At 39.5% G+C, this 27772-nt stretch overlaps 1 protein-coding gene across 1 annotated transcript; it reads left to right on the top strand.

The window, feature by feature from the left end:
* Positions 1-558: 558 nt before the first annotated feature.
* On the top strand, positions 559-27706 carry LOC132095978 (homer protein homolog 3-like). Its single transcript, XM_059501085.1, has 10 exons — positions 559-954; positions 1526-1575; positions 6559-6715; positions 16682-16813; positions 17222-17329; positions 19018-19151; positions 20119-20275; positions 23567-23674; positions 23809-23889; positions 27264-27706. The coding sequence occupies exons 2-10, from the start codon at positions 1553-1555 to the stop codon at positions 27447-27449; spliced, it is 1086 nt and encodes a 361-aa protein (XP_059357068.1). The 5' UTR covers positions 559-954; positions 1526-1552; the 3' UTR covers positions 27450-27706.
* The last annotated feature ends 66 nt before the right edge of the window (positions 27707-27772 follow it).

The following is a 27772-nucleotide window of genomic DNA, read 5'->3' as shown; positions in this document are numbered from 1 at the left end:
AGCATCATGCTACAACAACAAAAATTGAAAAAAGTATACTTTCAGAATGGACTGTACGATATGTACAGAAAGTAAAAGTCGTGAAAAAGTTAATTGAAAAATGTTTTAATATACATTACATTCTGAATTTATTTTTACTTTACAAACAATCAGAATCAGAATGAGCTTTATTGCCAGGTATGTTCACTCATACGAGGAATTTGTTTTCGTGACAGAAGCTCTGCAGTCCAACACAAGGACAGCGACAGAACAAAAAACACAATAAAAGAATAAAAAATACAAATACAATGATGACATCTCAATGATGACATCTCTCAACATATGTGACAAATTTATTTTGAAATCAAAATATGTCCAACAAGTATGATAACGTAATTGTTTTACTGCCTTTTGTAAGAAAGGAAGGTTTGTAGTGTCTCTAGAGTTACATCAGCAGCACAAATGTCTGTAATGATGAACGGATCTTCGCTCTCTAATCACTAGAGGACGAGAGGCGCCGCAATGATGCTGCAGCTCCGCTTCTGTCCGCTGGACGGCGCGCGTGAGTCTCTTCAAAACCACGCCAGCGGCAGCGCTCGCGAACAGAGCGGCGGGACATCAAAGCCAAAGTGGTTACAAAGTAACAGTCGCGGCGCGTCATCAAAGTCGCAGCGGGAAGAATCAGAACGCGGAACGTGACAGCCGACGGGCTTTCCCGCGAGTCCGCGCTCTTACTGAACCACAGCGAAGACAAACGCGGGGAAAAGAGGAGCTGACCCGGTCATCGCGTCCAGTTTCTGCGGCTGCTGCTGTTGCATTCGCGGTCTGAATGCACATTTATGCCATGTTCACTTTATAGAAAGACTCCAGACGCGGATTACCGAACCCATAGATCCTGTAGATCATACAGGCTGTAAACCGTTGCTCCAGAACAGGAACAAGAGTTTGACATCCTGTGTGTTTACACGACATGGGGTAAGAGTCTCTGTTCTCATTCATAAGAACTTAAAAGACTTTAACTAAAGCGAAAATGAAGCCAGAACTTAAAAAGAGTAAAATACTGCAGGTGTGCTACAATAAAGACGTCAGATGTCATTAGGCTATCTGAAAACTGTTAATATGCTTCGAAGAGAATATTTAGTTATTTAAAGGTGGTTTAAGTGCATGGTGACCAGAAACACACTTTGCATGCATTTAACATCTAGATCTTGATGTAGACAATCAAGTTCACGGACATGTTTGTCAAATACATTTCTTTGTATTTCTTAATTATTTATAATTAACAATAAATAAACGCATAAACACATATTATTAAATAAAAATAATGAATAGCTATATTTAATTATTATTTGCATAATTTATATTTAGTCATATTTTTTAAGGTTTTGCTTAATTAGATTATTTCATGATCAAGAAGGCAACAATCAGCTACAACCTTGACCTAAATATGCCATTAATTTTCTCAATACTTCCAATGCATATTTAAACTGTATCTGTGGGGTGGATTCATCTTTTTATGCTTTCTTTCTTTCATTTCTAATGGCAGAAAAAGACCCTCATCTGTCCAGTAAGAATGTTTTCGTTGCACAGAGAGAGGTAAGTCGTGATTTAATCTCTTTATCAGATCCTAAGACCCTCGACTGAGGTGTTTTTAATAAATACACCGATATTTAGGCCACATCGGATTCATTGATCCATTTTTAATGTGATTGCTAACAACAATTTTAAAGAATCTCCTGGCAGCCCCTTATTTTTAATTAGTAGATTTTATCAAATTAATAATTTAATAAATCTTTATTTTTATAGTGCATTATATAATACAGATTGTTGCAACTGCACTTATAAAAATCACTTTGTAAAGTGGACAAAGCACCTGATGACCCATTTATCCTGCTCTTAGTGAGACACATTATGCAGGAATTATGACTGTATAGATGAAAGGAGATTTTTTTTTCTCATACTGTATTAATCCCTTGTAAAAATGACATACAACATGAAAAAAGGTCGTGGGATATTGTTTATGAAACAGCCAGCATTATTGTGCTTTTTTTAGTTGCCATGACGACTGTACAGTTATATGCTCTGTGTCTATCTCAGTGTGCTGGATGCTTTATGGATGATTATAAAGCTGTTTTGGCCTTCAGGAGGCCTATAATGGGTTAAATCAGTAGAGTAGTGATGCTGCAGTTAATTAGTTCAGCAGCAGTAAGGTGTGATGCTGTCAGGTCAGAATACGCCTGGCCGAATTTCTACATTCAAACTGGATTGTCCTTCAAATGATCCCTCTTTGTTTTAAAGAAATTTAGTTCACCCAAAAATTAACATTTGTGAAAATTTGCAGAGTATTCAAGATCTAGATGAGTTTGTTTCTTCATCTGATTTATAGAAATGTAGCATTGCATCAGTGTCTCATCAATGGATGTTCTGCAGTGAATGGGTGCCGTCAGAATGAGAGTCCAAACAGCTGATAAAAACATCACAATAATCCACAGCACTCCAGTCCATCAGTGGACATCTGGAGAAGACAAAAGATGAAACAAATCCAGCATTAAGTTTATTTAACTCAAATACTAGTGCATAATAACGCTTCCTCCATTGAAAAAGTGTTCTGGTCTGAATCAGGAGAGAAATCTGCACAGATTGAGCACCGTTTACAAGCCAAAAATCTCTAAACAAATATGTGGCTGGATTTTGATGTGAGAGACAACTTTAATTTGGAAATTATGGGTTATAAATTATTTTAAATTATGGGTTGTGGATTATTTAAGTTAAAAAAACATCTTGATGTATTTGTTTCTTACAAACACACAGCTTTTGTCTTGTCGAAATCATATATGAAATCATATCTCCATGCTCGTTAAGCACAGGGAAAGATTATGTAGTGATTTAGTGTCTTTCTGTATATACTACATCTAGAAGAAAGATGTAGTAGAAGATTAGTTTCCTAGTAATTGCTTCGTTGCATAAACAATTCTGGAAAAAGGCAATTAGAGCTGAAATGCAAATGGACATCTTGAGGGTTCAGTGATCTCTAAACACACACACACACACACACACTCCAGTGTAGAATATAACAGTGAACAGCTAAAGTTCTCTTGGCGGTTAGACTTGTGTTTCGAGACAGCGCCGAGGTTACTTCTGGTTAACACCGATTTATTTTTCTAATCAGCTACATTGCTGCAAGGTTAATATGAAGTTGCATTTAGAACCATTTTATTGGCTTTATGTGATGTCAGGTGAATCATAATATTTACTGAATCTGTTCAACAGGAATTGAGGTGATGGTTAAAGCGTGTTTATACAGTTTGGGTTTGGTAACATACTTTTTTTTTAAAGAAATATCTTTCTGCTTATCAAGGCTGCATTTATTTGATTACAAATACAGTAAAATTGTGATATATTATTAAAATTTAAATGAACAGTTTTCTATGTAAATATGTTAAAATGTAAATAATTGCTGTATTTTCAGCATCATTCCTCCAGTCGTCAGTGTCACACGATCCTTCAGAAATCATTCTAATATGCTGATTTGCTGCTCAAGAAACATTTCTGATTATTATCAATGTTGAACACAGTTGTGCTGCCCGATATTTTTGTGGAAACAGTGATAGATTTTATTTTACAGTATTCTCAGATGAATAGAAAGTTCGAAAGAAAGCAATTTATTTGAAAGAGAAATCTTTTGCAACATTCTAAATGTCCTTACTCTCACTTGATTAATTTAATGCAATTTAAATGAATAAAAGTATTAAATGTATTTAAAAATGTTAGACTCAAAAAAATTAACAGTAGCATAGTGTATTACAATAATACTCAAGATTTATTATATTCATTTATTTATGATGATATGAGCAGAAATGTGTAAGAAACTGTCGGTTCAGTCTGCAACACATTTGCTGAAGCGATGCAAATCGTATTGAAGGTCTGAGTCGTGAGGGTCGCTCTGGTGTTTGGTTGAGGTTGATCTGGCTCTCGGTGCAGTTCATTAGCGGCGGGCGATCTCTAGCGCTGGATAGTTTACAGTTAATGAGCGCCTCACAATCAGCTCAGATGAAGGAACTGCACTGATCACAGCCGGATCTGTGACGAGGGAAGCCGGGAGACTTACCCCATGGAATTCTGGGAATTCAGGCCAGGCTATAAGAAGCGAGGTGGCTTCCAGAAGACCAAGACGAGGAAAGTGAGCTGCTGGTTTGGAGTATGTGTGTGTGTGTGTGTGTGTGTGTGTGTGTGTGTGTGTGTGTGTGTGTGTGTGTGTGTGTTGGTTATGGGTTGAAACATCTGTAGACATGCAGAAGCAATAGACCGATACTTCAGTGATCAAGCTAAAATCACCAGAGTCTGTGTTGAATATTTAAATGCAAATAATTCTCAAACAGTGCTTTTTTTATGATATTTAAATGCTTTTATTCAAAGCAACTTACAATATAGGAACAAAAGCTAGTAATCAAAGAGCAACAATATTCATGATATACAATGAGAGGTTTATTATCATTAAAAAAATGAGTTTTTAATTAAGATTCAAAGCCTGATCAATACAAATCCAGACAAATTTTATGTATGATAGATAAAATTTAATACAATTAAGTGATCAAAAATGAACTAATTAACTACACGGTTCTACTATATTTACTATACTACTATACTATAATGTTGTATTAAATATCTTTTTATTTTTCATTTGCTTTGGAATTTATTTTATATATATGAAAATGATAGATGGATATTTATATTTAATAAATGCTGTTCTTTTGAACTTTCTATTCATCTGTGAATCCTGAAAAATAAAATGTATCACAGTTTTCACAAAATTATTGTGCAGCACAACTGTTTTCAACATTGATAATAATCAGAGATGTTTCTCAAGCAGTGAATCATCATATTTTCATGATTTCTGAAGATCATGTGACACTGAAGACTGGAGGAATGATGCTGAAAATACAGCTGCGCATCACAGAAATACATTACACTTTAACACAGATTCACACAAAACAGCTGTTTTACATTGTAGTAATATTTCAAAATGTTTAATGTATTTTTGGTCAAATAAATGCAACCTTGGTGAGCAGAAGAGACTCCTTTAAATTTTTTATTTTTTGTATTTAATGTAGAAATTCATACAGTTAAAAATATATATATATGTTTGTGAACTGAATTGTTTTTTTCAATGACTGATGGTGAATTTTATATCTAGAGAGCAGGGTGGCCTCTAATATGTAGTGTATAATAGCAAATTTGTTACTAAATGTGCTAAAAAAAAAAAAGTGTTAAAAAATTAATTTATGCATTTATTATACAGCATTATTGCTCAAAATTCCCCCTCAAAAGTTTTTGAAAAGAGAAAAAGTAAGTGGGGAGAATAATGCTCAAAATAGCCAGATATATTTCATATTTAGTTAGATTCAGAGGCCTGTGACGTGAGAGCTCAGTGAAAGAAAGACGTGTTCGTCTGCAGGAGCTCACGGTTTGAGTCTGGGGCTGAATGCATCGGTTCGTGCTGACTTCATTCCTCACGTCTGCTCTCAGCGTGTATTTCATACAATCATAAAATCAGCGTTCACTCATGACTCACGGCTCTTCTGTAATAAATGACACGCTGACGGGAGAATAATGAAGGCTTTCCTCAAATGAGCTCCAAGACTGTTTCAACTTCTTCTGTGGTCACACACACAAACCTCAAACACTGCTTTTAGACATCGTTCATGCCAGTATTCATATTCTCAGATGAGTCAGAGGGCAAAACCGCCAGCAGACGTTAGATTTATGAGCCACGGATGCAGCAGCTCGTAATGTGACTGACAGATGAGATGTGGATGGTAATAGTCATATCCGTGTTCATTTCTGGAAAGGGCAAGATAGGAAGAGGATCATCTTTCTGCTCTTCCTGCTCCTGATGCATTGCATTAGATTATTTCATTTTACATTTCTGAAATCAAATCCTTCCAGATTCTCTTCCTGATTGTTCCACACAATGATCTGGTCAAGTTTTTAACTGCTGTATATTCAATATATTATATGTTAAATAATGTTTTTGATGTTTAATAATGTTTTTTCTAGTGCTGTCAAACGATTAATTGCGATTAATCGCAGCCAAAATAAAAGTTTGTGATATCCTTTTTTTTCAATATGAATTAGCTATGTATTTAAAAAAAAAAATTTTATGCTGTGTGTGTGTACAAAAATGTGCCAAAAAAAAAAAAATATATATATATACATTTGAATAATATTATTAATAACAACCGTGTGTGTGCGTGTATGTATACCGGTATATATATATATATATATATATGTAAAAATAGTATTTAACTGATATATTATTGAATTATGATTAATGTGATAATCATAGTAAATTCACACTTTTTGAAAAAAAAAATAGGCCTACAGTGCGGAATCTGAAATATATCTTTTTATTATCAAGTTTTTTTTGTGTTTATCATTATTTCTGAATCTTTGTGTATTTCTAGGTGTACGTTTTAAGTGCCAGATTTCTGAGTTTGAGTTATGACTGTGAGTCTGAGCTGAATTCAGTCGTGTTGTTTTCTGTGTGTGTGTGTGTGTGTGTGTGTGTGTGTGTCGCAGGGAGCAGCCCATCTTCAGCACTCGAGCTCATGTGTTCCAGATCGATCCCGCCACCAAACGCAACTGGATCCCGGCCAGCAAGCACGCGGTCACCGTCTCCTTCTTCTACGACGCCAGCAGACACGCCTGCCGCATCATCAGCGTGTGCGGGACCAAGGTGAGCCATCGGCTTCTGCGCTCTACTGCTCAAATCTGGCCTGTCGGAAATCATCTCTTTATCTTGCATTATAATCAAATAATTAGATACAGAGTAAGCAACATTTACATTGATGCATATAGTGTATGAGACCTTTTGTATTATTTAATTATAATACGGATTGTTTCAGAGCAACTTTGCATAAATTAATAAGCCTTGATTTTGTAAAATTCATCAATTATGAAACAAATTCAGTGTCTTCTGTAGCTGCTTTACTGATAAAAAATAGTGTCATAATTCAGAGTGTTGCAAAGGTTATTAATTCTGAAACAAACCAGGGTTATTTTAATTACCTAAAATTAAAACCATAAAAAAAGTGTTCATTAAAATAAAATAAATGTAATTTATTTAAAAAAAAATGAATTTAGCAAGTTCTCATTTAAATTATATATATATATAGAGAGAGAGAGAGAGAGAGAGAAAATAAATTATGAATATATTATTTTATATATAAAATCTTATTTTTATAAAAAAATAAAAAATGATCAAGATATGATTAAAAACTAATAGAATCTCAGTGATACTAAATAACATTGAAACAGATTCAGTTTCAGGTGTAATGCTCTGCAGAAGTTATTATTCAGCTCAATCCAGTTCTATAATTAAGAAAATAGTGTGATGATACTGCTGAATACTATTTTGACATTTGAAACTTTTTACAATAATTGAGTCAAGTGGAAGGTTGTAGGTGATGTCAATTAATTTTTATTCACACTTGAAATGGAAATTTAATGGAGTGCATTGCATAGTGTGAAACTGTATTGCACTTAGTGTGCTTTGGTGGGTTATTGCTCATTTTATAAATGTGTGTCATCATGCTATTTAGTGCATGTGCTACTGTTCTCATGTTGCACAGACCTCACTCCGTAGGTTTTGCAGAAAGCCTCTCGTGGTTCTCATCAGTGCAACATGCCAGGAAATCCATCTCTGTCAGCTACAAGCTTTCAGATGCTGATTATTGAGTCCATGTCATATGAGCTGAACGATATACTCCCCGCAAGAGGATTTACACTGGAGTGAAGGTTAAGAGCTCAACACCAGATATCAGAGCACTGAGTGCAGGAAAAGCCATGCATCGGTGCAGAGCTGCATGACTTGCATCCTGTTGGGATAATCGATACTCGATGATGGAGCGAATCAGAGCTGTCTAACCGCTCGACCGGAGACACTGAAACAGCAGCTCACAGACGAGAGTCACTGACATAATCTCAAAGAGACAGTTTGAAGATTGTTCTGGTCAAGCTCTGCCCACTTAGACTGCATCTGATTGACAAGTGAAGTGACAGCTTGTTCAGGTTCATATAGAGGCTGGTTTCTGACACAGGGTAAAAGATATTAAAAAAAAATTAAAGGTCATTGCAACTTTATCTCACAGTTCCATAAACATAGAATTGTGAGAAATAAACTCAGAATTGAGTTTATGTCTCGCAGTTTTGAACATATATCTCATAGTTTTTTTCTTTTCTTCTCAGAATTGCAAATTTGTAGAACTATATTTATATAAATTTTGAGATGAACTCCCAATTGTGAAAAAGTTAGAATTGTGAGACAAAAAGTTGAATTTTTTTTTTGTTGTTAATCTGTCGAGAGAGAAAGAAAGAAAAATATAAACTCAGAATAGTAAGGGAAAAAAGTCAGATATAGAATTGCAAGATTTGAGATAAAAATGTGCGATTACATTACCTTTGTTTGTATTCCACAGAGAAAATGGGCTTCTAGAGGTTTGAAATAATCGAAGAAAAAAATATTTTTGAAAGTCTTTTTTTGCAAAAAGTTTCTCCATAGCTAAATGTATTTAATTAAAATTCCAATGTAAACAGTAATATTGTGAAATATTATTACAATTCAAAATAACAGCCTTCTACATGAATATCTGTTAAAATGTAATTTATTTCTGTGATGTGCAGCTGTATTTTCAGCATAATTTCTTCAGTCACATGATCTTCAGAAATCAGAATAATATGCTGATATATAAGAACAATTTCTGATTATCATTGATGTTGAAAACGTACTCGGTTACTAAACGTAACCTCGGTTCTCTCTAGAAGAGCTCTCTCGTACTGCGTCTTAGCTAAGACGCTACGGGAAAAGTCTCTTTTCACGAAATACTGAAGCAAAAAATTATCCTTAATTTTGTATTTTTGTAAAGCGCATTTGCAGCAGTACACAGCCATAGGCGAGACGGCTCGTTCGCTCATTGGCTTGTTCTGCGGCAACTGCACAGCCTATCGAGCGCAGGCTGATGCAACATCAGACCAATAAGCTTCGCGCCCTTCTTGCCACTTCCCGCCGAAACGGGTGTGGCTCAACCTATAAAAGGAGCTCGAAAAGGCTGACTCACCTGATTTATTTAATCGCCGAAGCGAACCAGAGTGAATCGTACGCACGGCAGAGAACGCAGTACTCGTTCGCTCTTCTAGAGACAACCGAGGTTACGTTTAGTAACCGAGTACGTTCTCTTACGAGAGCTCTCTCGTACTATGTCTTAGCTAAGATGCTACGGGAACCCGATGTAAAACGCCGTGCGCGCAGGGATCACACACCAATAAACCTGAAGCAACGCCCAGGATTTACAGTGCACAGTCACCTGAGGGACTCACAGAGAGTCCGGGACAGAAAAGGGGGAAAGCCCTCCGTCCCATATCTAGCAGCATCCGTAGATGCGGCAATATGACATCACACAGCCGAGGCAAGGCCTGACCAATGTGGCAATGCGGGTCTTACGCAATACTGCCCATATAACAGTCGGCAGCGCATATCGCTCATGAACTCAGAATTCCCCTCAGGGCCCCGATTCTTCTATACCGACAGCAGCCTTGCTTGCAAGGTGGGAACCTCCAGGTTATAGAACCTGATAAATGTAGACGGCGAGGCCCAACCCGCCGCCATACATATATCCTGCAAGGAGATCCCAGTAGACCACGCCCACGACGAGGCGACGCCTCTTGTGGAGTGTGCTCTGACGCCCAACGGGCACTGAAGGCCCCTGGAAGCGTAAGCTAACGCTATGGCGTCAACTATCCATCTGGATAGAGTCTGTCTCGAAACAGCCATTCCCTTGGAACGTCCACCGAACGAGACAAATAGCTGCTCCGTCTGCCGAAAGGCAGCAGAGCGAGACACATAAGCTCTTAAAACCCTGACAGGGCAAAGAAGACTCGAGTCTCCATCCTCCCCTGACACCGGCAGGGCAGACAGGGCAATAACCTGAGCCCGAAACGGTGTGTTGAGGGATTTCGGCACATAACCGTGCCTAGGTTTGAGTATGACCCTTGAGTCATTGGGCCCAAATTCCAAGCACGACTGGCTCACCGAGAGCGCGTGCAAATCACCCACACGCTTCACAGAAGCGAGAGCCAACAAGAATACTGTCTTGAACGACAGATGCTGAAGGCTAACCGATTGGATAGGCTCAAAAGGGGGACCCTTCAAGGCCTCCAAAACCGCCGCGAGGTCCCACATAGGGACTGACGGAGGTCTGGGAGGATTCAGCCTCCTAGCTCCTCTGAGGAACCGGATGACTAAATCGTTCCTTCCTATTGACTGAACGGACGCGGTTTCAGAAAACGCCGCGATGGCCGCCACATAAACTTTGAGCATGGATGGGGCTCTGCCCTTATCCAACAGCTCCTGTAGGAAGGAGAGAACCTCCGTCACCTCACAACTAAGGGGTGAATAACCTAGAGCTGTGCACCAGCTGGAGAACACCGACCACTTCGAGGCATACAGACGTCGTGTCGACGGAGCTCTAGCCTAAGTGATGGTATTTAGCACTCCCACTGCGAGATCAGCGGGTAACCGTTGAGTGCCCATACATGGAGGGACCACAACTCCGGTTGAGGGTGCCAAATCGAGCCCTTGGCCTGCGAGAGGAGATCTCTCCTCAACGGTACCGGCCATGGGGCGACATCTGCTAATTGCATCAAATCTGGGAACCATGGTTGGTTCTTCCAAAGAGGTGCCACAAGCAGTATTGAACATCTCGTTTCTCTCACCCGTTCTATCACCTGCGGAAGGAGGGAGACGGGAGGGAACGCATAAAGCGGGCAGCACGGCCATTTCCGTGACAGCGTGCTTTCGTTCTTGGAAAAGAACGCGGGGCAGTGAGCGTTTTCGTGGGACGCAAAGAGGTCCACCTCCGCCATGCCAAATCTCTCCCACAACAGCCGGACTGTTTGCGGGTGTAGAGGCCATTCGCCCGTAGGGACATTGCCTCTGGACAGCCTGTCTGGACCCAGATTCTGCAGTCCAGGCACATGCACTGCTCTCAGCGAGCGCACGTTGCGTTGAGCCCAAATCAGGAGGCATTCCGTCAGCCTGCACAGGTTTCGGGACCCGAGACCGCCCTGGCGATTTATGTAGGACACCACGGACATGTTGTCCGAACGGACTACGACGTGGTGATCCTTGATATGGGGACAAAAGCGTGTCAGCGCGTTCTCCACTGCCAGCATTTCCAGGCAGTTGATATGATGGAGCTTTTCCCGTTCTGACCATAGGCCAAAGGACGGTCTGCCTTCGAGCAGCGCTCCCCATCCCGAAGTGGAGGCGTCCGTCGACACCATTTTCACACTCAGGGAAGTCCCCAGGCTTACACCTGATCGGTACCAGCCGTTCGCTGTCCAAGGTGCTAGAGCCGCAACACAGCTCTGATCGACCTTGAAATGCAGCCGGCCAGACGCCCACGCTCTGCGCCGCACCCGAGCCTTCAGCCAGAACTGCAGGGGGCGCATGCGGAGCAGGCCCAGCCGCAGAACCGGAGATGCTGAGGCCATGAGACCCAGCATCTTTTGACAGTGTTTGAGCGACACAGTCGCGCAGCAGCGGAAAGAACTCGCTGCGCGCTGAATGCCCATCGTGCGCTGTGGTGACAGTCGCGCCGTCATGGAACACGAGTTCAGAACTATACCCAGAAACAGGATCGTCTGACTGGGGTTCAGCGAACTCTTCGCCCAATTGACACTGAGGCCGAGCTTCTCGAGGTGATCGAGTAAAACGGCCCTGTGGTCCACGAGCTCCGCTCGTGATCATCCCAGAACCAGCCAGTCGTCCAAATAATTCAGCACTCGTATGCCTCTGAGTCTGAGAGGAGCGAGCGCTGCATCCATGCACCTCGTAAACGTACGAGGAGCTACGGACAAGCCGAATGGCAGGACTGCAAACTGGTATGCCTGGCCCTCGAAGGCGAATCTCAAAAACCGCCTGTGGTTTGACGCTATCTGTATTTGAAAATACGCGTCCTTCAGATCTATTGACATGAACCAGTCCCCTCTGCGAATCTGCGCGAGGAGCTTCCTGGTCGTGAGCATTTTGAAACTGCGTTTCATCAATGCCTTGTTCAGCTGTCTTAGATCCAGTATGGGCCTGAGACCCCCGTCTCTCTTGGGCACCAGAAAGTATCTGCTGTACAGCCCCCCCTCGCTTTGAGCTTGAGACACAGGCTCTACAGCCCCTTTGCTCAACAGTTTTGATATTTCGGCCCGAAGTATGTGTGCTACTTCTGTTTTGACCGTAGTTTCGACGCGCGCTGAAAAGCGCGGTGGGCGTCGAGAAAACTGTAGCGAGTAGCCTCTCTTTATAATGCCTAGCACCCAATCCGAAACCCCTGGAAGCGCTGACCATGCATCTGCATGAATGGCTAAGGGCTGGATGCGACACGCGCTCTGTTGACTGGGCAACGGCGGCGCTCGAGTGTGCTGCGCATCTGAGGCGGGGAGCGCGCTGATCACAGCGAGCAGATCGCTCATCCTCGACCCCGTTCCGGCGCTTAACCCACTGGAGGGAGGCTGAGCGGGTCCCGTGGGACTCGATATATCTGCGAGTAACCGTGAGCTGCATGTGTGCACTTTTACCACTTTCAACTCGCCGTCTGCCTGTGCAGATTGTACGTGCACGGGCCTCGTTTTTACAGAAGCCCCGCGCCGTAAGTGACATAGTGTATGTGGGCACTGGGAAGTGGGCACGTTTACTATGCGGCGCGCTCGACCGATCTGTGTCGATCTTATGTGCGCTAGCCCTGTGTGCAGGGCTGTGCTTACATGCGGGGATGGGCACTGGGTAGTGGGCATCGTCACTGCATTTAAAGCACCATCGGCCGTGGCCGGACGAGCGTGCACGGGTTTCGTTTTTACAGAAACCACATGACGCGTGTGACATAGTAATTGTGGGCACTGAGGGGTGGGCACGTTTACTATGTAGTGTGCGCGACCGACTTGAGTCGACATTATGGGCGCAGGCCCTGTGTGTAGGGCTGTGCTTACATGTGGAGATGGGCACTGAGGAGTGGGCATCGTCACAACATTTATAGCACCATCGGCCGTGGCCGGAACACCAGAAAAAGCACTCTTTTTGTGAAACATCTGGGTAGCCGTGATAACGGCTTTTGTGTGCAGGCAAGCGGGCACTCGTGCAGGCTTGCGCATTGCAGAAGACACTGAGGCAGTCACAACTCTTGGAACTGCAACAGCGGCGCGCTTGGGTGAGAGATCGGCCGCAGCGGAACTCGAACACCGGCGCTTTCCCAGCAGTGCTAGGATGCTTTCGGGGCTTCTGGCTTCACCGCAATCCTCTGCCGCGGCTCCCGCAGCGCGGGGCGACGGCTCTAAGAGCAAGAACGGGGTCCCGAGCTGCGTTGCTGACGCTGTCGTGATGGCGCAGCAGGAGGCGGTGGGCGTGACTGAGAGCTCTGTGGGGCCGGTCTAGAGCGGCTAGCTGCAGAACTGGAGCGCTTCGGCAAGAAGTGCTTGAACGCCTGTGAAGCTTTCTGGTCCTCGGCGAATCTCTCCACAAACTCGTTGACGGAAGATCCAAAGAGGCCGGCAGGAGTTAGCGGAGCGTCAAGAAACGCAGAGCGCTCAGACTCCTTGATGTCAGAAAGCGTCAGCCACAAATGCCTCTCAGCCACCGTAGCGGAAGCCATAACCTGTCCCATGGCCTGTGCAGCGGACTTAGTAGCGCGGAGGGAGAGATCCGAAGCACTCCTCAGATCCGCGAGACAGATCGCTTCAGGTCCCATCTCATCCAGCTTGCGGAGAAGATCGCCCTGGAAAATCTGTAGCGTCGCCATGGTGTGTAACGCAGACGCAGCCTGCCCAGCAGCAGAGAATATCCGTGCGAGCAGCGATGACGTCATGCGGCAGGCTTTGGATGGCAACGCCGCCTTAGTCCGCCGTCCAGCAGAGGGCGGGCAAAGGTGCGCTGCTATAGCCTGTTCCACCGGCGGAAGTGACAGGTAGCCTATGTTCTTAGCACCGTCCAGTGTGGAGAATGCTGACGAAACAGATGAGCGGATTCTCGTCGAGAATGGAGCGTCCCAAGCCTTCGCCACTTCTTCGTGAAGCTCAGGAAGAAAAGGGGCGTGTTTTGAGCTTGAGGAAGAGCGCTCATCCGGAAGATAGCTACCATCCAGCCGGGAACGTGAAGGGGGCGCTGGTGCAGACCACTCGAGGCCGAGGCTCGCCGCGGCCAACGAGAGTACACGCATCAGCTCCTTATCGATATCCCCCCGTCTGCTGGGCCTCTGAGCAGCGGGCGCGAGATCCACGGAGCTCACCCAACCCTCACTGCCCGAAGCAAGCAGAGAGCACGTGTCTTCTTCCTCCGACACGGGCCTGAGATCCACTTCCTCCGATGACGCGTCGGCAAGCAGCGGACGCTGAGCATCGGGAAGCGATGCAGGGGAGACCGGCGAAGCGGAGGGAACCGGCGAGCTCGGCCGAGCTGGAGGCGGTTCTTGTAGGCGCTGCGAGCGGCGCTTCTTACGGCGCTGCGGCGCAGCGGATGATGCAGGCTTCGAGAAGGATGCCAGGCGAGTCCTCAGAGTCACCATAGGCATCAACTCGCAATGAGGGCATCCGCCATCAGCGAGCGCTGCATGGTCTTCACCCAGACAGGAGACGCAGATGACGTGACGATCTCCTTCGCTGAGCGGGGTTCTGCACGAGCCGCACGAAGGCATCTTTAAAAAGACGCAGCTCTTTTGTGAATGTGCATTGCAGGGCGAACACACACACAGAATATTACAGAACAAGGATTGTAAAGGATATGGGCGCCGGATAGCGCAGCAGGAACGGCAGTGGAAGGCGGCGGTGCCAGCGGCTTCAGGATGGCTCGTCCTGCTGATATGCTCTTCCAGACGGCGCTTGCTTCCTCGTGATCCAGCGATGCGTGAGCTTCGCTGAAGAGATGAAAATTCAGGTGAGTCAGCCTTTTCGAGCTCCTTTTATAGGTTGAGCCACACCCGTTTTGGCGGGAAGCCGTTTTGTTGCATCAGCCTGCGCTCGATAGGCTGTGCAGTTGCCGCAGAGCAAGCCAATGAGCAACGAGCCGTCTCGCCTATGGCTGTGTACTGCTGCAAATGCGCTTTACAAAAATACAAAATTAAGGATAATTTTTTGCTTCAGTATTTCGTGAAAAGAAACTTTTCCCGTAGCGTCTTAGCTAAGACGCAGTACGAGAGAGCTCTCGTAAGAGAACCATTTTGCTGCACAATATTTTGTGGAAACAGTGATGCATTTTTATTTTACATGATACTTTGTTGCACAGAAAGTTCAAAAGAACAGCTTTTTATTTGAAATCGAAATCTTTTGTAACATTATAAATCTTTTTGCTGTCACTTTTGATCAATTCAATGCATCCTTTATTAATAAATTCCCCAAACTTTTGAGCAGCAGTGTTTGTGTTTCTGAGGAAACTTCCGATTGGTTGAATGACGAACACACACACATTCCAAATGTTTAGCTTTTTTAATATTGCTCTGTGAATGCAGTACACTGTGGTTCATGGCTGTGTTATTTGGATGTTTATCAGAAGCAGAAACTTCTCAGTGAGTCTGAAAATGAAAAGATGCACAATCATATCCCAGGCATTTGTTTGGCTAAGGAATATAGAGCTGTTTTGTATCTTGATACTCATGAATATGATCCAGAGAGATTCCTTCAGTCTGATGAAAAATACAGTAATATTGTGAAATATTATTACAATTTCAAATAGCTGCTTTTTCGATGAATGTATTATAAAATGTAATTTATTTCTGTGAATTTTCAGCATCATTCCTCTAGTCTTCAATGAAATCCCTCGGTGTATTTATCCCGTAAACAAACACATCTCATGCATTGGTATTTAACTTCACCTCTGATCTGTTGCCCGTTTCGTCTTTATCTTCTCGCACTATGATATCAGCGTTCATATTAAACTCATGAATGGAGCAGATTGTTCTCAGCGAAGCCTGTAAATCTCAGTTGTTGCTGGATTACTGGAGAGTCTCGGCTTCATCCAACACCTCGAACTGACCCACATTTGGATTCAGGATGACCTCACTGTCACGAGTCCAGTGCAGCTGTAAAACTGCAATATCTTCAAATACTGTCCCAAACAGCACAACATAATAACAGCAGTTTGCATAAACTTGCATAAATAATGTTTACAGTATCGCTCCTTGGTCTATTTGGGGTCAGATGTTGTGGTTAAAAATAGATGTTTTTGAGCTGTAATGGTTCTAAATCGTCCTGTTGAGGTGGGAATAATCTTTATGTTTGGCTCCATGTAAACAGTGCTTTGCGGATATTTGCAAAACAAACCTTTCTGGTATTCTTGCACTTGTTGTGTAAGGGTTACATGATTTTATGATTTTTTTATTTTAACTTAAAGGGACAGTCCATCCAAAAATGTAAGTTATCATGTTTTACTCAATTTCATGTTGTTCCAAATCTGGAGGAGTTTCTTTCTTCTGTTAAACACAAAAAATGGTATTTTAAAGAATGTTTGTAACCAGACAGTTGATGATAGCCATTGACTTTTCTCCTACCATGGAAGACATAGGGTACCGTCAACTATTTAATTGTTTCACAATTAATATTCTGGTTTTGTGTTCTTTTACATGGGTGCTTATTCAGAATTTTCTGTGCTTGATGTCCTCTCTTTTGTCAGGCGATCATCAACAGCATAATCAGCCACAACATGACGTTCACTAAGACATCTCAGAAGTTCGGTCAGTGGGCGGACAGCAGAGCGAACACCGTCTATGGCCTCGGATTCGCGACGGAGCAGCAGCTGCACCAGGTGCGAACGTCAGGACACAAATGTCTTTAAAGGAGATCTGTTATTATTATATTTCTATGTCAAGGGGGGGAGTGAAATCTGATTTGGCTTTTTTTCACTGGCTTGCAGAGAAAGGCTTAATAAAAAATGTACTTGTTTGTTCTTTTTCACATTTCCTGGGTTGGACTGATGCACCGGGGACCCTTTTATATCACTTAAACACGGAAAAAGTCATGATATGTGACCTTTTTAATGGCATTAATTGAGAAATTACACAATGCATTGTCTCTGTGCAAGTACATGAATGCAAATGCTTTTAGATAAAATTAAGAAGGTGGAAAAAACAAACATAATATAGTTTACACAGACATGAATGCAAATACTTGCATCATCTCTTCTATAATACAGCAGTGTGTGTTTTTGTTGCAGTTTGCTGAGCGTTTTAAAGAGGTGAAGGATGCTGCGCGTCTGGCCAGAGAGAAATCACAGGACAAGATGGAGCTGAGCACCGCAGCTCTCAGCATCGCAGCACCTCAGGTGTGACATCATTTATTTTGCATACTTATACAACACATAAACAGGTTGTGCAAGCACTACTGTGCCTAAGTCCTGCGTCATCTGCCGTTGGATAGAGGAAGTTTGAAATTGTTTCAAATATGGATTTTTTTTTTTACAAAAACGCTTTATTTGACAACTTTTTGACTGTTGAACAAAAACACCCTGACAAAAGCAACTCTGATTGGATTTGTCTGAAAGAAGAAGGGATGCCTTGAGGCTGAGTAAACGTGGGTTAGTTTTCATTTTTGGGTGAACTAACCCTTTAAACATTGTTGCATTCACACTCAGTTTGCTTATAATCCAGAGTGACGCCTGAAATCTGGGCTTTTAGGCTTGATTTGGACTGTCGTCAAAGATTTAAGAGTTACTCATTCATAGTTTAGTCTTCCTATTATGAGAACGAGACAATTCAAGAGCTGCAAATACAGTACGGTTGTTAATCTCACACACTGACTGAGAGAATTTATGAGGCATTAAAGTTAGTCAATTTTGAATGTCCTGTATTTCTTCTGCAATCTGAAGTTTTGATAACATTGATTTTAATCTCATGTTTGTAGGCTTTCACTGTAATAGCTATGAAATAAGAATTTTTTTGATTATTAAAAGATTGCGTCTTTTTTATATATTAAGTACTGTTTATAAGCATTAAAGCAATGATATATTTATTTGAGATAAATTAGCTATTATATTTTCAAGTGTTACATTTGCCCTAAACCACTATAACATTCTGACTCGCACACATTTGATCTAGTTTTGAATCTTTTTGCTTGACATGTTCCTTGTCTAAAAGATGGCAGGTAGATTTGTAGAAGTGTGTGAGCAGCATGTAAAATGACGGGAATGACTGTATCTCTTATGGTTTTCTCTCACTGCTTTCAATCGGGATGCCTTCAGTTCTCTCAGGTGAGTATGACCCTCTCCCGCACACGTCAGAATGAGCGCCGCGGTGTGATTCAGGGTTATGTGGGAATATACACCGCTGCTGTTGATGAAGTAAAGGGGGTTTGTGCTTCATCACGCTCTAACACACACACACACACCACTCCACAATCAGCCGACTCCCAGTCAACCCTGGAGCATCATCTGCCACTGCAGGAGCTAAATCAGGTCACTTTCACACGAGACCTTCACCAGAAACCAGTCATATTTCACACCTGGCTGTGAGTGATGCAGTACAATGACCAAGTGGAAATAATGGTTAACAATGACAACTGAAAACTGGTTTATTGCTGCTTTATATGTAATGATAGAATTCTGCTACTTGTGGTGAATTTGTACTGTAATTATTTCATGTTTTATACACTATAAGCAATGCTAATATTTAGAATTGGCACACATTGGCATTGCAATGCACTCTTCCAGTTATAACAATATTAGTATCCTGTGACAGGATTTCTTTCATGATGAAAAACATTTTAAAATAAGAGTATTTAGTTCGCAATATGTGCAAAAAAGCAGTCATTTGTTGAATAATAGGACTAAGTTCAGTAGTATTTACTGGGACACACGGATGGCATGGATTATTCATTTCTATGACTGCAAATATAGTGTTATTTTTTTTTAGTTTAAAGGATTTACCTTGAAGTCTGATGGAGACTGAGTTGTCAGTGTGTGTCTGGGTTCATCTGATAACTGTGTGTGTGTGTGTGTGTGTGTGTGTGTTGTAGGACTTGTCTGAAGAGCTGCAGTCTCCTCCAGTGATGTGTGTGAACGGACCGGAGGACAAACTCTTCCGGAGCCAGAGCGCTGACATCACTCTGTCCTCAGAGAAGGAGCGCATCAAGAAGATGCTCTCAGAGGGGTAAGACGTCCGACTGCACAGCCACCTTCACACATTTGTCGGGAAATATTGGCTGAGGAAGAGTGTAACAGCCATTTATCACACTATAATGGGCCTTTCCTGCATGAAAGAGCCTATGAAATGCCCCTAAATTCAGCTTTCTGAGCACAAACAATTACATGTGAGTTGTTGTAGCAACACTTTAGCAACTGCATAGCAACCGCCTCCAGCACACTTGCATCTTGGCACCAAATTTCATCGACATTTATGCATTTTTGGTTCGGCTGAATCAGTTTTGAAGAGCTGAAATCATTAAACAAAGCAATGATTTTTAATTGAAGCCAGAAATAAACATGAATGAACATCGGACGGTGCTAAAAGAAGAATAAATGTATAGTCTTTCATGCAACCAGTCATACAAATATTTATATTTTATTTTATTTCAGCTTTATTTAAATTAACAAAAAAATAAATAAATGACCTTTGACACCTGGGAACGCACATTATTTATGTGATCATTTTGAATTTAATAAACATTAATTAGATTATTCATTTTTGGTTTCTATTTTGCTCTTGTTTAACCCCTTAAATGTCCCCCTTGTACATAATATACTGTACATAAATAAATGCAGGGAATTTTCACATGCTAAGATTATCTGATTGATGTAACGCTCTTAAAAAGAACTCTAAAAGTGCTCAAAATGTTCTTCAAGCGATGCCATAGAAGAAGTGTTTTTGGTTCCACAAGAACCATCTCTTTCTTAGCTTTCTGGAATCTGAAGAACCTTCTTTCGCCACAAACAAGCTTCTGTTAAACAGATGTTAAAGGTTCTTTATGGAACCATTTAGACAGAAAGCGTTCTTCTTTGACATCACTGTGAAGCACCTTTATTTTTAAGAGTGTGCATGCTTGCATTAAGAGATTGAACAGTATTGAGTGAAGTTGCAAGGGAAAGTGGGCAGAATCGCTGGATTGTGTGTGTTTCAGCTCGATCTGTGAGATCAATCTGGAGGCCGAGCTCTTCAGCTTACAGGACAGTAACGCTAAACTGGTGGCAGCGCTACATGAGGCTAACGCTAACGTGGAACAGTGGAAGAAACAGCTGGCGGCATATCAGGAGGAGACGGACCGGTTACGAGATCAGGTGAAAATATACACACTATACGATGTGGAACAGGATGAAAAAGAAAACAAATCAACAGATTCACAAAGATTCATTCAGAGAAAGTCTTGGTTGTTTATCTGCAGCTCTGTTCTGAAGCAGTGATATACTACTATAGTTTTTGTTCATATTTTGAATTAGATCACATTAATTTTAATTAAAGTTTTAGTTCATTTTTAATATAAAAATAGCTTTTATTAATTTTAATTGATATGTTTTGGTTACTTCAAGTAAAAATGAGAAATGTTGCATTGGCAACCAGCTGAAATAAAACAAGTTTACGTTTTTATTTTATTTCAGTTAATGTTTATTTTAAGTAATTTTATTTTTTATTTTAGTTTATTTGGTTTTGGTTATTTTAGTACTTAAATCAGTTAAACTGATAAAAATTGAAAATGTTGCATTATTTTTTATTATGTATGTTTATTTAATATCAAGTAATTTTATTTTATTTTATTTTTAAAATTATAACTATAATAAAATGTTTTAGTTAACTATAATAATGTTTTGGAGCAACAGGACAAAGTTAATGCACACAAATCCAAAATAAGACTGATATGATACATATTTATTATGTGTAAATATATAAAAGTGTTGCAGTATTGGCTGCTAGTTGATAGTGTGAAATAAATGGTTTTCCTTTAAACATAGAATTGAAACATGAATTTATAATAGACTAAAAGAGGTCCACAAAAATGCAAAAATTTAGTTATGCTTATTTCACATTATTTACTCGAAATGCATTGAAACATTGTTTGATTCGCTTATTACATTTTACTTCTTTCATTGTTTTTTTTTTTTTTTTTTATTACCTCTTATGCTTTTTTTATGGTTACTTTATTTTTTTATTACATGTTATTTTACTAATAATATAGAATTATTGAATATATGTTTTGCATGAAATTATTTTATCAATAATAAAAAATATATATATATATATATATATATATATATATATATATATATATATATATATATATATATATATATATATATATATATATGTATATACAGTACAGACCAAAAGTTTGGACACACCTTCTCATTCAAAGAGTTTTCTTTATTTTCATGACTATGAAAATTGTAGAGTCACACTGAAGGCATCAAGGGCTATTTGACCAAGAAGGAGAGTGATGGGGTGCTGCGCCAGATGACCTGGCCTCCACAGTCACCGGACCTGAACCCAATCGAGATGGTTTAGGGGTGAGCTGGACCGCAGACAGAAGGCAAAAGGGCCAACAAGTGCTAAGCATCTCTCGGGGAACTCCTTCAAGACTGTTGGAAGACCATTTCAGGTGACTACCTCTTGAAGCTCATCAAGAGAAAGCCAAGAGTGTGCAAAGCAGTAATCAAAGCCAAAGGTGGCTACTTTGAAGAACCTACAATATGAAATATTTTCAGTTGTTTCACACTTTTTTGTTATGTATATAATTCCATATATAATTCCACATGTGTTAATTCATAGTTTTGATGCCTTCAGTGTGAATCTACAATTTTCATAGTCATGAAAATAAAGAAAACTCTTTGAATGAGAAGGTGTGTCCAAACTTTTGGTCTGTACTGTATATATATATATATATATATATATATTAAAAATAAAAAGTTTTTTAAAAACTATTTAATTGACCTGCTTGATCAATTAGAGGGATTTAAGGAGGAAAGCAGGGATCAAGTTAAAACATGCAGAAGTGCTGATGTCCGTGGATCTCTCTGCGTCTCTGAGCTCAGAGAAGGGGACCAGGTGCTGGAAAATGGTTCATGTCTCACGGGACTCGAGAGGAGAAGAGAGAGCGAGAGAGAGAGAGAGAGGGATGTGGGGGGATTTGTGGGACAGCAATATCCTACTTTCTATGGCCTAGTTAGGAGAACTGAAATATCACCGGGGAGAAACTTTTTTGCACTTTACATGGTTAAAAATATTCCAGTCTCTCTTAAGGTCCTCCGAGTGCCAGAGACCTTTAGGAGCTGCTCCGCTTTCTCCTGAGCGAGCGTGTGTGTGTGTGTGTGTGTGTGTGTGAGAGAGAGAGTGTGTGAGTGTGCACTGCGTTTACTGCGGACAGATAAAGTGAAAGATGGCACTGAGAAATATTTGATAGTCATCAGAGCTTGATGAAGGAAAAAAAGCATCATTACTCACTTTATTCATTTTATTTTTGCTTCCACTTTGATTTGTCAGTGCACACAAGGAAAAAAGACTTCATTTATTATTAGTAATATTATTATTAGTTCTTTCTGAAAAATTAAAAGTATCAAGGTTTCCACAAAAAGAAACAGATGTGGCATACAGTGGATTCATAACTGTTTAGTTTTTGTTTTTATTTTACATAAAATAATTTTAATAATATCTAAAATAGTAATTCAATAATATTAAAAAATATTTAATAATAATTGATTGGTTAAATTAATTATTTATTATTATTATTATTATTAGTCGGGATGGCAATATATATATATATATATAATATTAAACATATAGTAACAATTGTTTAGAGATGGAGAAATATAGCAGTAGAGTTGAGGGGGTTTTAAATTTTTCTAGCATTTTTACATTTGTTTTTATTAATAATTACAATAATAATTTAATCATATGAATATTTTACAAATATATTTGAATAATATTTAGGCTTCAAGAAATGTGTTTCTGTAACATCTCACTTAAGCATAAATATCTGTTATGTAAAAGATTAATATATTTTCCTGTGGTTATATTTATTTTGTTTACATTTTTAATTTTGAAAAAGTGTGTATTTTTTATATATGTATAATTAAAAATAATTAATATTAATTAAAATAATTAAGAATTTAATAAAATTACATGATTTTTACTAATGTTTTCTTTTTCATTATTTTATTGATTAAAACAGTCATAATATTTTATTAATAATATTTTCTTTATTTACATTTCAATAATAATTTAGCTTTCAAATTGAAGAATCATTTTGGAATTTGATCTCGACTAGATCGAATCACGAGGATCAACATATTTTTTATGTTGATCCTCGTTAATTTTAATTTTTTATTATTATTTTTAATGTGTTGTTCATGTGAAAGATCATGTGTGCAATCAAACTACAATATTTTGGCCCAAAATTGTCTGTGTTCTGCTGTAAGTCATCTAAATGATTTGACATATTGTTGGGGTAATATTAATCAAATCGGTTGTATTTTAAGGACTTTTGCGCATGGCAGATGTGTATGTGAGCGTGCTCTGTTAATTGCAGGCATCATCAGTGTAACGATGGCTCTGACAGACGAGTTATTGTGTGTCTGTAGGTGACGGATCTGGAGGCTCACGGCGCTCAGGGACCCAGTGACATGCTGAAAGACGAGCTCACTCAGTCCCTGGAGGAGCTGGAGAACCTGCTGAAGGCAAAGGACGAGGTGAGGGCGCACACACACACACACACACACACACACACACTACTGCAATCATCTCCTCAAACTCCTGCGTCTGAGACACTAAACACAGTGAGGCCTCGCTGGATTATATGCTTCTGCACATCATTGCATTTCAGGAGATCCGTATTCTCCAGAGTAAGAAGTCCAACTTCCACGAGCTGAAGCAGGAGAGAGAAGAAGCCATTCACAGACTGCAGGTGCATGCTTTACACCTATAAATTACTACAATTCTGAACTATTAATAATTACATTTAATGCATCACTGAAATGGCATAAATAATATTATTGCACATTTTTTTAACATTTACATTATTATTATTATTATAAGATAATTCTTTTTTTTTTACAAAAAATATTTATATTTTAATATGAGATTTTTTATATATATTAAGAATTTCGCTTAAAAACTACATTTTATACAGAGTTGTTCTTTTAGATGATTTAATTAAAATAACATTAACTTAAAAATGTATTTTAATGATTATTTCACTTTATAAATTCTGATGCAGTTCAACTCGATAATAACAATTCAGTTAATTCATTTATAATTAATGCATTATTATTATTATTATTATTATTAAATAAAACAAATTAATGATGTTTTATATTTTTGATAATTACAAATCGACATGCTTTTCTGTAACATTAAACTCTAACTTTAATGACTGTTGTGTAAAAGTCAAATAAATTTTAGAAACACTAAAAGATGAAGGAAAACAAAATCGGAGCTGTAGAAAGATTGACTGTTATCGCTGTTATTGCTTAATTTGAATATTTTACATTAAATTACTATTTGAATAAGTCAGTGGTGTCAAAAGTATTCACATTCATTACTCAAGTAGAAGTATAGATACTAGGGTTTAAAAAGACTTTTGTAGAGGTTGAAGTATCAACTCAAGCTTTTTACTCAAGTAAAAGTGTAAAAGTACTGGTTTAAAAAACTACTTAAAGTATAAAAGTAAAAGTAATGTAAGGGGGGAAAAAAATCCATTAAGAACAAAACTTAGGCCGCGCTACAGGGGCCTATTGTGCACTACCCCACCTCCTCAAAAACACATTTTTCTAAAGGCCATAGGCCATGACTATAATGTTATATTAAAATGTTCATGTTGAAAAATTTGGGATGCACTAGGCTATCTGTTTCAGCAGCATATATGCCCATTGAAAATGAACGCACTTTAATACAATGCAAATACATTAAAGAACTAGATATGATGACTAGTTGCCTATAAGTATTGTTAGGGTGCAAAAAGTCAAACTTCAGAGGCATGTCATCAATAACCTTTAATGGAATGTAAATGTACATCCAAGTTTAGCTGCAGGAATCTGCGAGGTTAATGGACAAGAACATTAGTGCAGGTTTAGTAACAATTACTCTTGTATGGATGTCTATTTACAGTAAACATTAGTGCTGTCAAAATGAATGATTAATCCAAGTGTTTAATCAAAAACTAAAAATGAAAAATAACTCATAATCCTGATACCTTCTTGATTGAAAGCTTCCTGTATTCGGTACATACGTCTGCTATGTTCAGTGTTCGGGCGGTAACGAGTTACAAAGTTGGTATAGCCTACTTATCACAACATTGTCAATCGCGTCGTCAATCGCAAACGATAATTTATTAAAACATCTCGCTACCGAACTACCTACAGTAGCTTAATTTGTGGAGGATGAAGAGAAAGCACCCAGTTGTTAAATGAGCCAGTGAGAAATAATAACTTTTAAGTAGGGTCCAGTGCCTTTTCGATACTTTTAAAACGGTACCGGCGCCTAAACGGTGCCTGAACCGATACTTTAAAAAAAGAACTATGGATAATATTAAAGAACATTACAAATATTTAAAATAAATCCATAGCTTTCACCTTGGATGCTCTCATTTCCCAAGTTGTGCTTCCCTTAATCTAAGGCTAATAAATGTATTTCACAATCTGGGTCATTATTTAATACAAAAGCACACATAATGTTTCTACTGTATCTCTGCCACTCACTCTGATATTTAGTTAAATGAATGCTGTCTTTAATCAGTTCTGTGAATGACTGTATGCTCATTCTTTATAAAGTAGCAACAGTCGTTTGTAAAGTAGAGTACTGTGCAACAGTCTTAGGCACATTAGTATTTTCACCCCAAAAAAGGGTTTTAAGCCAGTTATTGATATCTTTTGCTGCAGTGTGTCAGTAGGAAATATCAGTTTGCCATTAATTTTAATAATAATCTAGTGCGGTTTTGAATGCACAAGCAGTCTGACAACGGCAAAATGAATGTTTGGAAATGTAAACTGATATTTTATACTGACACACTACAGAAAAATATATAAATAACTGACCAAACACCATTCTTTTGGGTGAAAATACTAACACTGTGCCTAAGACTTTTGCACAGTAGTGTAGGCTATGTATAAAGTACGTATGATTAAATTAAGTATATTTAAATACGTGTAATTAAAGTATGTGTTCCTTCATATGTGTTAAGGGCTAGATTGTCGCTGGAGGAAACAGCTGTGGTGTGATGAGCGAAAACTTTACAGTAGATTGGAAACCGACTCGTGACCTTTTTTAACTTTATTTATGACAAAGCACTGCCCAGATACTGATATTCTAACAATCTATCGATAAACACACACCTTGTGTCCTCTGTTTGTGTTTAAGTGCGCATGCGCTGCTCCGCTCGCGGTCTGCGGGTTGAAGAGTGCGCTGAAAGGCGGAGCGGTCTCATATAAAATTTAAGGGGACTGACTCTGAGGCGATCGGATACCGGTTCCATACCCAACCCTTCTTTTTTAAGAAATATATTTTTTCATAAACGAACCCAAAACTGTCTATTTCCTGGCTGGAGTGTGATGTGATTTGTGTCATGTGCAGGTGCGATGAATCGCATACAAACCAATAGGGTGTCGGAATGGTATCTGTTTATACTTCTCATCCAACCACAATCAAATTCACTGCATCCGGATGGCGCGATTTATCTGGATAGTTTTAATTTTAATGATGACAAATGAAAACAAGCCGAAATGAAATAGCAGTAATGAACCTATTTTTAAAATGTAATGAGTAGAAAGTACAGATACTTGTGTGAAAATGAAAGGAGTAGAAGTAAAAAGTCGGCTGAAACATAATTACTCAAGTAAAGTATAGATACCCAAAATTTATACTTAAGTAATGTAACGAAGTATTTGTACTTCATTGCTTGACACCTCTGGAATAAGTTAAATTATTACAAAAATAATCTACAGGAGTAAATATAAAAAATTACAAATAATTTAAAAGATCTCGTAAAAACTATTGCTAATCATGTTAACTTTTATATTTAAAGAGTTAATTTGCTAAAAAAAAAACCCGGATAACTCATGGGTTATTAAATTAGGCTAAAAAATAACAAAAAAATTACAGCTAATTGACACAATACGACACAATAAAAACATGATTGCATAATAAAAAAACATCTTTTTTTATCTGTTTTTGCAAATAAACTCTTAAAATCATTTCTTCCTCATGCAACACTTCAATATGCAACTTCTTTGTTTAATTGACACTAAGAGTTTATTGCATTCATTGTGTGTGAATGTGTTTCAGGAGCTGGAGATGCGTAACGTTGAGTTGGAGCGGCGCGTGCAGAACGCCGAACAGAACCTGGCGTCTGCGCTGGAGGATCGCGAGCGCGCCGAGAACGAGGTGCAGAGGGTCGCTCAGATCCTCGACGTCAAGATCTTTGACCTCAATGACCTTCGGCAGAGTCTGGTCCAGCTGATCAGTAAATAGTGCCACGTGAGAGACGGATGCTCAGGGATTAAAGTGTTCCTCGGTTCATAAAGACCTGAATGAATCAGCCGTTCGAATGAATCAATTGAATGAATGATTCAATCAGTGACTTGGCGCCACCTGCTGGCGGACGTAGTTTTAACGTATGATTTCAGGTATTTAAATCATTTAATATTTCTCTATTCAAAATTGTATATTTAAAATATTAACTTCCACATGAATCTATGAATTTAATTGCACACATGCCATCTTTGAGCCTGGAAGTGTATAAGCCACTTATTTTGTTCCACCTCTGTAATATAAGTTAATTTATTAATACTAGT

This window comes from Carassius carassius, chromosome 20, assembly GCF_963082965.1.
Source record: "Carassius carassius chromosome 20, fCarCar2.1, whole genome shotgun sequence".
Lineage (NCBI taxonomy): Eukaryota > Metazoa > Chordata > Actinopteri > Cypriniformes > Cyprinidae > Carassius > Carassius carassius.
Note: the sequence above shows the minus strand (reverse complement) of the source record. Positions and strands in the feature narration are given on the sequence as shown.